Genomic DNA, 12,561 nt, shown 5'->3' with positions numbered 1-12,561 from the left:
CTTTTGCCCCCTCGCTTTTTTTAAATTCCAAATCATCCTGTAAAATAGGTAGTATAGTAATTTCTGACCACGCTGCTGTATATATCGAAACCAAGGCAAGGAATAATGGGACATCCCCTGGGCATTGGTGTATGGACTCCTTCCTAATGAAAGACAGTAAATTTGTCAAGTTCTTTTCTCAAGAATTTAAAACTTTTTTAGAAATTAATTCAGGTACGGCTAGCAACCCAATGATGTGGGAGACCATCAAAGCTTACGCACGAGGTTTGATCATCTACTCAGCGACCCAGAAAAAATTAAAGGGAGAACAACAGCGTCTGCTCGAAGCTCGCTTAAAAGCAGCTGAAACTGCATATGCTGATAGACCTTCTATTATTAAATTGCAAAGGATTACGGCCCTTAGGACAGCTCTAAACACTACGCTTATCCAAACGGCTAAACGGGAAATATTATTTGCAAAACAAAGGTTATATGAATATGGCGACAAACCGGGTAGATACTTAGCATTTCTTGCAAAGAAACAAAAGGTCCCTCAAACGATCACGTCTATCAAGGAAAGTACGGGTATTTTGACTCATGATCATAAAAAGATTAATGCAATCTTTAAGAAAATTTTATTCTGATTTATATAAATCGCAGGATTGTGAAGACAGGACTAGGAGGATGCAATCATTTTTTAAAAATTTGACCTTTCTGGGCCTAACTCCGGAACAGGTATCGGTCTTAAATGCTCCCCTAACAGTCCAAAAAATACTTGACGCAATCAGGCAACTTCAGAGCGGTAAGGCACCGGGCCCAGATGGTTTTCAAGCTGAATTCTATAAAGAATTTACAGAAATATTGGCTGGTCCACTTATGGACATGTATAACTATGCATATAGTAGGGCTGTCTCCCGCCTTCGCTGAAAGAGGCAAATATCTCTCTTATCCTTAAAAAAGGAAAGGATCCAGAAGATTATACGTCATACAGACCAATATCCTTGTTAAATGTAGATTTTAAAATCCTTTCTAAAACGTTAGCATTGAGACTAGAAAGGATACTGCCATATATCATAAAGGAGGATCAGACGGGGTTTATTAAGGGCCGTAGATCATCCAATAATATTAGAAGGGTTTTGAATATGATTCAAGCCTACCATCAGGGAAAGATACCAGGAGTCGTAGTTTCATTAGACGCGGAAAAGGCTTTTGATAGGGTTGAATAGTCATATTTGTTTTACACATTGGGAAGGTTTGGCATTGGAAAGGTGTTTACCAAATGGGTCTCAACATTGTATAGTGATCCCAAAGCAGTTGTGGTTACCAATGGATGAGGTTCAGATAGCTTCAGTGTGGGTAGGGGCTGCCGTCAGGGATGTCCTCTCTCGCCATTGTTATTTACGCTAATAATTGAGCAACTAGCAGAAGCTATACGAGCTGATCCTAATATAACGGCCCCGAGGATCGGTACAGGTAAACATAAAATTACCCTGTATGCAGATGATGTTCTTCTATTCCTCAGTAATCCTCTGATGTCTGTACCTCGCTTATTCCAAGTTATTAATACATTTAGCACATTCTCAGGCTATAAAATTAGTTTCTCAAAATCGGAGGCTATGCCAATGGGTGGCCTTGCTATGATACCCCGCTTAGTGGATGGATCCCATTTTCCCTTTCGTTGGTCCCTGGAGGGTTTCTTATATTTAGGCATTTTTATTACCCCAGTATTTGGTCAGTTATACAAGGCTAACTTTGTGCATTTACTGGAAAGGATAAGGCAGGACCTCCAGCGATGGGGAGACCTTCCAATTTCCTGGCTGGGTAGAATGAAAATGAATGTCCTGCCCCGTCTCCTATACCCAATGAGAATGCTTCCAGTGATGCTGCCAAGGCTGGCACTATGTAAATTATATGGCTGGCTGGGTTCCTTTATCTGGAATCATAGACGGCTCCTCATTATGTTGAAGAAGCTACAGCTTCCACATGCAAGGGGAGGATTGGACTTCCCAGACTTTAGGAAATATCAGTTAAGTTCCTTATTAAGTTACATAGCTGATTGGGTCTTGTTTGATCCACAATCAATCTGGCTGGACATCGGGGCTTCTCAAGTAAAATGTCCACTTATTAACCTTTTATTTTCAGACAAGAGGAAAATCATTACAGATTACTGTAAAAACCCTATAATACTAAATACAATTAAAGCTTGGAATATAATGCGGCAAAATGAGGGCAACTCACATAAAACATCCCCCTATGCGCCGATAGTGGGAGCATGGGGATTCCAACCGGGGTTTACAGATGCCACTTTTAAACTATGGAGATCCAGGGGTATCTCATGTCTAGGGGACCTATTTAAAGATGGGGTCTTGATGTCTTTTGAACAGCTGCGTCAGAAATTCAGATTACCTAATGGAGACCTCTATCGATACTTCCAAATTTAAGACTATATACAAAAGACGATTACGTTATTAGAACTTAAAACATGGGATCAGGAATTGGGACTAGAAATCTCTATAGAAACGTGGAATGCCATTTGGGAAAATGCCAGAAGAATCACCATCTGTAACAGAACACAGGCTATCTAGCTGAAGATACTTCATAAGGCCCATATAGCACCGGATCAATTGGCAAAATTTAAGACAGGGGCATCTCCAATGTGTCCCAAATGTAAAATAGAGGTGGGCACTCTTGTACATTGTCTATGGACCTGTCATAAGATCCGTAGATACTGGACTAAAGTAGCAAGTGCCCTGACAGAAATTTTAGGAACGGAAATTAAAGTGGACCCAGTATCTCTCCTTTTGGGCTTCTCAAACTTATCCTCCCTGGACATGCATGGGAAGAGACTATTTTCTATTCTCTCTTTCTGTGCAAGGAAAAATATTTTGGTAAACCGGGTGGCTGAGGGCCCCCCTGGACTTTCAAATTGGCACAGATTAATTATGGAATGTATTCCCCTTGACTTCCTTACAAATATGGTACACTGAAAGACCGAATTATTTTATAAAATATGGCAGCCCTTCTTGAATTATATGAATACAGATATTTCGGCTATCCTAACAAGGGCTTTTATTTAATTGAGATTACGAACCTGGCTGGTCCGGGGCCCCTTGGGAGAGGAATCCTGCACGAATACGGGTTTTGTTACATTTGATGTTAACACATTCCGAGTATGTATCTCACTACCCAATTTCTATGTTATCCGCTGTTTTTTTTTCCTCTTTCTCTTATTTGAATAATGTAAGAGACTTAAATATACTCTCTGGTTAGTTGTAGGTTAGATTAGTAGTTAGTTGAGTTTTGTTTATTTTTCTCGGTATTTTTCTTTTGTTAAATTTTGGTTCTTATATATTTAAGATTTAATTGTATATCAATGTTAGTACTTGAGAGTTTTGTTTATTTTTGTAAACTTGTAAACATGTTAAATTTCTAATAAAAATATCTATATAAAGAAAAAGAATAGCAAGCCATCTTGCAGGTTTTGGTTCTTTTGGAGGAAAAGAAATTTTCTCTGCTGCAGTTTAGAGACTTCTGCCCCTGTATGATTCATTCTGTTCATCTGCCTAGAAGCCAAAAAGAGAGCTACTGTCCTGCTGATGAATCCTGGCCTCCAGAACAGATCCTGACTGCACAAATCAATCAGCAATCCATTTCTAGGTGAAGCTTGCACTGTAAGCATACACCCGTTACGATGGTGTCTTAAACAACATTTGCCACTGCATGAATAAACACATTTCACAATACGTTCCACTAACTTGTTCTTACAAATGCAGCAACCTTCTCCCATTTTGGACCACAATCCAAAGTAAAGAAAAATAAAAAGATGTGGTCTTCACAATACTTTCCATTTGCCTGGTTGGGTGCAGCTCCAACAACATTCAAGAAGCTCAACATCGGTGAAGACAAAACAAACCACTTGATTGACACCCCATCTATCATTCAATATTCACCCTCTTCTTCACTAAGGAATAGTAGCAATAGTGTGTACCATATAAAAGATGCATGGCAGCAACTCACCAAGGCTCATTCAATAATACCTAACCAACCCATGACTTTACTACCTAGAAGGATAAAGCCACCACCTACAAGTGCCTCTCCAAGTCAGACACCATCCATATTTTGGAATTATGTCACTCATCGTTCACCATCCCTGGGTGAAAATTCTGAAACTCTCTTCCTTACAGCAGTGTGGGTGTGCTTGTGCTTCAAGAACTGTTCAAAAAGGCAGCTCACCACGTTTCCCAGGGCAACTGGAGAATAAATGCTAGCCGCCAGTCACATCCATATCCCCAAAATCAAATTTACTGCAGCTGAATAAATGTGAGGTCAAAGAAGAAAAATTCCAGTTCCTGGATACAAACTTCAAAATTAATTGGTAGGGCTATGGGAAAAGAAAGTAAAGTTGAACTAATTGGACAGTGTGATTAAAGGAATCAGCACTTTTTGAACTTTGGGCATGTGACCCGAGCAACCTCCTTCTGTGTTCTGAGATTTTTATGGCACTGATCATAAAATATTGAACTGTTCTTATGGATAGATGGCAGAGTTGATAGCAGTTTCGTGTGGTTTAGCTGGTAAATGTATTGCGCAATTACTGAGCAGTACAAAACTGGATGAGCTCTGGTTAATCCAAAAATGACAGTAGTACCACCATTGGCCACAGCTCCCAGAGTTTGTGGCAGGAAAACTAGAGAATGCTTCACTACTGCCAGTTACTAAGCAACAAATCTTGCTGAAGGTGCAAGTGGATATTGGACAAGAAACAGGACCAGGCTCTCTACAATTGAGGCTGACACCCGATGGGCAGGGTTTCAAGGTAAACAGCCACTTGGATGAAGTACTGGAAAACTTAATTTATAAAACTCAACCAAAGTCACTTCACAATAGGGAACAGGAAATGACAAAGGAATTGAATAAATACTTTACATCAGCCTTCAGTGTAGAAGGCATTCCAAAAATATTAGATAAACCAGGGGCAAAAGAGTGGGGGGAATAAATACAATAACGATTACTAGGAAAACAACGGGGCCTAAATAACGACTACTCTCCTGGAAATGATGGGATGTGTCCTACGGTATTAAAAATACCTACAGAGATGGTGGATGAACTAGAACTAAGTATTCTTTGTTTCTGCAAAAAGTCTCAGGGATTGGAAAACTGACAATATAACACTTACTCAGAAAGGAAGGGAAACAAAAAACAGTTAACATCTATTGGCGGAAAGTATTAGAATTTGCTGTTCAGGGGAGTGAAGAATGAAGCATTTTCACGATGGTAGCCTGCAATTAGCGGAATATCACAGCATGCTGCTGAGTTCACAGTTTTTGATAATATAAATGAACGTCTTGGATGAAGGAAGCAAATGTACTACAGCTAAGTTGGCAAATAGCACAAAAGTAGCAAAGTGGTCAGAATGACACAAAGAATCTTTTAAGGCAGGTGAAGTGAGTCAGCAAAAGCTTGGAAGATGGAATACAACATGGAAAAATGGGACACTTTGCACCATGGGAAGAAGGATAGAAGAACTAAATTTTACTTAAATGGAGGACGACGACTGCAAAAAACTGTGGCACAGAGGGATCTCGGGGACCTCATGCAGAAATCACAAAATGCTAACATACAAGTTCCGTGGATTGTAGAGAATGTAAACTAAATGTTGGATATCAAAATTGGAGGTGTGGTTGACAGCAAAGAAGGTTACCTCAAAGGAGAATGGGATCTGGATCAGATGAGCCTGAGAGCAGAGGGTGGCAGATGGAGTTTAATTTAGATAAATGTGAGGTGCTGCATTTTCAAAAGGCAAAACAGAGCACAACTTATACACTTAATGGAAAGGTCCTGGGGAGTGTTGCTGAACAAAGTGACCTTGGATTGCAAGTTCACAGTTCCTTGAAAGTGGACTCACAGGTAGATGGTTTAGTGAGAAGCCGTTTGGTATGCTTTCTTGTATTGGTCAGTGCATTGAGTATAGGAGTTGGGAAATCATGTTGTGGCTGTACAGAACATTGGTTAGGCTACTTTTGGAATACTGTGTGCAATTCTGGTCTCCCTGCTGTAGGAAGGATGTTGTGAAACTTGAAAGGGTTCAGAAAAGATATACAAGGACGTTGCCAGGTTCGGAGGTTTGAACTATAGATAGAGGCTGAATAGGCTGGGGGTTGTTTTCCCTGCAGCATTGGAAGCTGAGGGATGACCTTACAGAGGTTAATAAAATCATGAGGGGCATGATAGACAAAGAGACAAGGTCTTTTCCTTGGGGTGGGGTAGTCCAAAACTAGATGCAAAGGTTTAAGGTGAGAGGGGAAAGATTTAAAAGGGACCTAAGGGGCAACTTTTCTTCACGCAGAGGGTGGTGTGTGTTTGGAATGAGCTGCCAGAGGAAGTGGTGGAGGTCAGTACAATTACAAAATTTAATAAGCATCTGTATGGATATATGACTGGGAAGGGTTTAAAGAGATATGGGCCAAGTGCTGGCAAATCGAACAAGGTTTATCCAGGATATCTGTTGGCATGGAGAAGTTGGCCTGAAGAGTCTGTTTCCATCCTGTATGTCGCTGTGACTCTACGAATGGGATAGAAAAGTAGGGGTGCCTTGCTAAAACTGTTCAGGGCACCAGTCAGACTACAGCTAGAAAACCGTGAACAGTTTTGATCCCTTTCCATATGGAGAGATAAACTGGCATTGGAGGCGGTAAGGATTAGATTGATTCCAGGTATGGCAGGATTTTCTTTACCAGGAGAGATTGAGCAAGCTGTACACATTTACTTATTGAAGTTTAGGAAAATGAGAGGTGTCCTTCTTGAAAGATGTAAGATTCTTCATGGGTTTGAAAGGGCGAATACAGAAAAGGTTATTTCCCCTTGTGGAAGAGGACCAGCCAATATAATTTCAGTACAAGGTTTCACTTAATTGGGCCAGAGAAGAGGAGGAATTTCTTTTTCAGGAGATAACGAATTTGTGGAATTTCTTATGATAGAAGGCTGTTGAGGTTAGGTTGAGACAGAGTTTTAATTGTTAAGGAACTCAGGGACTATGTGGATAAGGCTGAAAAGTTGAGTTGAGGATCATCACACATCCGCAATCTCACTGAATGACAGAATAAACTCAATAGACTGAATGGACTTCTCCTGCTCCTATGTTTTACAGTATTATCAACAAATCAGGTCAATCTGCCTCACTGATTCATGCTAGCATCTGCCCTTCATCATGATTTTTTTTTAAATATATCAGATCCTGAGGAGACTTGACAGGGTATATACAGTACTGAGAAGGTATTTCCCCTTGTGGGTGGATTGGCAATGGCCTAGAAATGGGGGACAGTTTAAAAACAAGGTCTTGCCCATTTATGACAGAAATAAGAATTTTTTTCTCTCAAAAAGTCATTTGTTTGTGAAATTCTCTTCCCACTGAGTAGTGGAGGCTGGGTCATTGAATATACTCAAGGCTTTTTGACCTATTAGGGGGAATAGTCAGGAAAGGAGTTGAGGTCACAATCAGATTTTATGGATTGCAGTGGCAGACCAGAGGAACCGAATCATTTATTCCTGTCTCTAATTCTTGTGTTGTGATCCTAAACATGCTTACTCCACAGGCTTTGGGATAAGTCCACTGGCACCTTCAAGAGACGGGTGAAGAGTAGAGATGGAAAACTAATTACAGTGAGTGAAAGAGCCAAGCTGAAGGATAGTCTGACAGAGTGCTACATTGTGGTCATGTGCACAAGCCAATTACTTAAGTGCAGTCATTTATACCTGGCAATATCAGCACACTGAAGTAATTACAGCATGCAATATAAAGGATGGACATGGTTGACATATGAACAGCAAACTATGATGTGGATTAGATCCATGAATCATCTCAACAACTCTGCTCTTAAAAATTTTTCCAATATTTACAATCACACACTAAAATCAATTATGTGCTGGCATTTCAATCTGCGAATACAAACTGCAATAACATTTAATCATATGAGAAGCGAAAAGAGCATTATGTTTTGCAGACTTTCACTGGAAGACTTCACTTAGTGTGCAGCTTCCTGTTGGTTTTCAGACACTTTCATTCCACTCGTTCTACTGTATTATAATTCAGCTTCCATCTCATAACACTGGTCAGGCAGAACTTTGGAGCATGGAAAAATTACTGTCACCCCACAGACTCCTACCTCATCTTTCTCCTCCTGGCGTCGCTTTTTCTCACTTTCCAGCGTCAGTTCATCCTGAATCACTTGAGCCATCTGATTGTCCCAACGTTCCCTGCAATTAAAACCATGAGTCAGCTGAGCATGAAACATTGAATAAAAACTCAGTACACAATGACATAATAATAGTCCAGAGAAAATACTACCAGAGTAGAAGAATGCCAGAACAATTTGGGAATATTATTGAAGATTTGAACTTTTCAGAAGGTCTCTTCTCCTCACAGGGAACCCAATGAAATACAATTGAAAAAGGTTGTTTGATATGCAACAAGGTTGATGCAACAGTCCTTCTCCTATTTCCTTAACTCTCAATGCCCCTTGGTAGAAAGCCTGCATCACCTTCCAGCCCTTTATTTACAAATTTACATAATTACAACTGGTCGTCCTGTGCACCTGCCAGATACATCTAAAATAAAATTACACTTATGTTAGTTTGGCACTGAACAAGATACCAGCAGAGAGGAATGGAAAAGCTAATTAGACCCAACAACCAACATTCCTTGCCCAACTCTACTTACACAAATAGGTTCGAGACCCTTACCTGATCATTTTTTCTACGACTTGATCACCAACATTATTGCCAATGAGGCAGGGAGTACTCACTTGACCCATGGGGTGCCAACTTTTCACTTTCTTGAAGCCAAGCATGAAAGTATAATAGATGCCAGCCTTCCAGACTGAACACATTCCAGGAACAAATATTGAAACAAAATTCCTGTAACTGTGGCTATTACTTCAGATTGGAGCTGATCCCCTCAAACAGTAAACGTTACCTTTACTTTTAAACCCAATCCAGGGTAATTAATTTTTTTCAAAAATCTTTCTCTTTCCTCCTACATCAACACTGTCTGAACAAAATACCCAAAAACCCGAGCTCAAAGAAATTCCTCTTCCTCCATAAAGTGCACTAACCAGCGTACAAGTACAGTTCCCCTACACCAGTTGGGTTTCTGCAACTATTCTGAATAAGAATGCAAATATTGACTTGATTACGCTTCACCACTCAATGTTTCGGCAAGTTCCTTAATTCACAATGGGGAGTAGAGAATCCGGGGCAGGTACACAGAGGAGAGAAAGAGAAAGATGGTTAAGAAAGCAGGAGGGAACTAACCTTCCCACTAATTGCCCTTCTGACAGTCTACAGACTTTCAAAATCAAAACATAGATCCCCCAGCCCATTTATTGATTCATCTCATTCTCACTTCTCCAATCCTGCCTTTACCATTTAGACAGATTTTGTAAAATAAGTAAATTCCAGTGCTTACATCTCTCGCTGCTGTTTCTGAAGATGGATCTGGGCTTTCTTATTCTCCTCCTCTTGCAGCTTTTTAGCCATTTGCAGGTCATTCTGTACCAAGCGGTTTCTTTGTACATTGGAAGCCAAATGATGCTCAACTAGAAGAATATGGCAGAAAACTTGTTAAATGTGCATTGAGCACCAATATAACTTGCACAGATCCAATGCAATGTTCATGGAGACAGTGCACCAGGACTGCCTGCACCACAGGTGGAGCAGATCAACAGGGGTGCCACAGCAATAAGTAGCCAGACTGCAAGAGGGACACCAGAGTTTAGATCAGAGTGGTGCTGGAAAAACACAGTATCCAAGGAGCAGGAAAATCGATGTTTCGGGCAAAAGCCCTTCCTCATACCATCAGCGATCTAGCTCTAAGGGAGTGCCAGAATTGAGAGTGTGTCAGCATCACAGTGAAGGACGGGCAATATAAGCTGGCCTCGCCAGTAACTCCCTCATCCTGTGAATGAATAATAAGAAAAAAGAAACAATGGTCTGAATTTATCCTCACTGCTCAATATACAAATCTCCTTTTCAGTAATTTCCTTTCAACATCAAAGAGACTGGATTTCTACACAGCTATTGGGTGCAACAGGAACACATCTATTACTGGACTTGGAATCCAGAGATCTGGACTAAAAATTCTGAGATTGAAACTTCACATCCCATTTCGATAAATGAGAAATTCAGTTCAATTAAAGAATATCTAAAAATAAAGACCATTGTCAGTAGAAGTTACAATGATGCCACTGGATTATTATAAAAACTCAACTTGTTCACTCATGTTCTTTTGAAAAAGGCACCAGAAATCTTTACTTAGCCAGGCCTCTATGTGACTCCAGGCCCAGACTGAGGTGTTACTCTTAACTTGCAACTGATTGCGTCACTTCAGTGGCATCAGTTATTCACAACTCCCATGCTATTTTCTTATAATAGACAGCAAATGCCAGAAGTATCAGTGATTAATTCTAATTCTTTGCTCTGTCACTAGGGCTTACTCTTTCCTCTGTATCACTTCCAAGATTTAAATACAGGATGTTTAGCTATAATTAGGCAACAAAAGATGTTTATGCATTCATTAGCCACAAATATATAAAAGTTTAAGCATAAATTCAGGAAACAGGGTACGAAGCCACACGAAGATCAAAGCTCAGCTCAAGAGAGAGATTAGATACAGAATTGATTAATGTAAGACTTAACTTTAATTACCAGAGTTATTTTAAAAAGTTGTTGTTCTCTGTTCTTAAATAACTTTGTTGCAATGAGACTCAAATTTCATACTGGCTACAAGTCAAAAATAGCAGGGAGGAGGTAATTAAAGGCACAGAGGTGCTTTCAAAAGAGGGTGATAAAGGAGCGAAGATCAAAGTAAACAGATGGATAATTAGAAGTTTATTCCTTTTACACAGAACAGGGGCAGAAGATCACAATAAGCAAAACTTCTTACATGAAAATAATTACCGTTGGTAAATAAAAATATATGGAATTAGGGAAGGAAATACAAGATCACAAGGGAAGTTCACAAGGTCAAGCTCAACATTAGATCATGCATAACTCCAGATACTTGTCCCTCAGTCACTAGTCCCAACCTTTAGGATTTAACTGTTTTTCCAGGTGGTAAACTTTAAACTAGGTGCTTTCAAGCTTTGTTCCTTACTTTGTCCTCTCTCCACATGTGCCTTCAGTTGTAAAAGCCTCACTTTGTGAAATAATCCCCAGCACAAAATTCACTGCACTTTTCTGCCAAGATAATTAAAGTATAACCCCCATGGGTGTTTAATATTTATTAATCCTTTTCCAATGCACACTGCTTGTTGTAAACACCAGGATCCAGAGGGCAGCGCAATCAAAGCAACTTCTCAGGAAAGTGGGTTCATTGTTCTTCTGTAATATTCAAGCTGTCCACAGGTTACTGCAAATCAAACTACAAAATACTACATTATTTCAATTCATTGCAAACTCACTGATCTGATTGATTCTTTATAAAATTCTCCAGCTTCAACAGTGAATACTCCAGTGAAACAGAGGAATTTTCTCTATGTCCCTAACCCTTGGGAATGCCCAGGAGCAGCAATATTCCCTCTCTTCCTTACTCTAATTCATTCTTCCATGATTATTCCTCCCTCTTATGTTAATTAATGTTAGGCCTGAGGATTGGAACATTGATCATGTGGTATGAAACATTGTCAAACACGCCCAGAGCAAGGATCAGTACCGGTAAAGCTTCCTCTACACTGACCCCATCAAACACTCTGAGGACAAGTACAACACATGGTTTGGGAGAGAGCAAAGCTCTTTCTAGCCCTGAAATGTTACTGAATCTCAATCTCAAATGATGAACACAAGTAATTTTGCCAGTTTTCACAAAACCAATCCACCCCTACTATATTAAAATTATGTCTGGGTTATGAGATTCACTTGTCAGAGGAACAGACTAAAACTGCTGTTTGTGGTTTAGGGTACATGTTTGTATTGTGCATCGATGTAAATAAATGCTCATTAAGTATGAAACTTTGCTCCTGTTATTACCTTCATACCCTGACTTTCAGGTTGATACTGTTCACCTCACAGACAAATGGTCAGTGCTGTTGGAGGGGAAATTGTGTTCCGTTTTCAGTGAAATTCAACTCTGAAACTTCATGTCAGGGCAAGGCCAAAAATAGAAGATCTAAATCTGGATGATTTACCTATTACATCAACCAAGCTGTGCAGAAGTAATTGTAAATCAGCACTCTGCAACTTCTAACATGGCCCTAGAAAGAGCTAACCTTTCTTACAGTAAGGCATTGCTTAAAGTGCACTGTTCCACATTCTGGCAACTGGGCCGTAACTCTTCAGGTTATTAACGAGGCAAAAGACAAGCCCACACTTTTGTTTTCCCCTTGGTTTTTCCAGTATTGAAGTTTCAAGAGCCTCAGATACAACTTGGTATATTATTTTCTTAAACAGCGAAGACGTTGTTTCTTTCTGGGTCAGCATTCTAACTTGTTGGTGTCTGCAACACTTTCATCAGATTAAGACCTGCATGCGCAGCATTCAAACAGCTGTAGGAATGGAGCTTTCTGAATCAGAAATGAAACTACTTGCCCA

The 12,561-nt window shown here is 39.9% G+C and overlaps 1 protein-coding gene across 2 annotated transcripts in view; it reads right to left on the bottom strand.

The window, feature by feature from the left end:
- ccdc50a (coiled-coil domain containing 50a) overlaps positions 1-12,561 on the bottom strand; it is a 101,630-nt gene that overhangs the window by 43,580 nt on the left and 45,489 nt on the right. For both annotated transcript variants that reach the window (XM_072572183.1, XM_072572184.1), the window contains exons 3-4: positions 9,443-9,572; positions 8,142-8,232 (exon numbers count right to left, since the gene is read on the bottom strand). In XM_072572183.1, the coding sequence (XP_072428284.1) occupies positions 8,142-8,232; positions 9,443-9,572 (221 nt within the window). The remainder of the gene's footprint in view (positions 1-8,141; positions 8,233-9,442; positions 9,573-12,561) is intronic.

The sequence above is a fragment of the Chiloscyllium punctatum genome, chromosome 6, assembly GCF_047496795.1.
Source record: "Chiloscyllium punctatum isolate Juve2018m chromosome 6, sChiPun1.3, whole genome shotgun sequence".
In the NCBI taxonomy this organism is placed as follows: domain Eukaryota; kingdom Metazoa; phylum Chordata; class Chondrichthyes; order Orectolobiformes; family Hemiscylliidae; genus Chiloscyllium; species Chiloscyllium punctatum.
The sequence above is the reverse complement of the archived record's forward strand: the minus strand, read 5'-3'. Positions and strand labels throughout refer to the sequence as shown.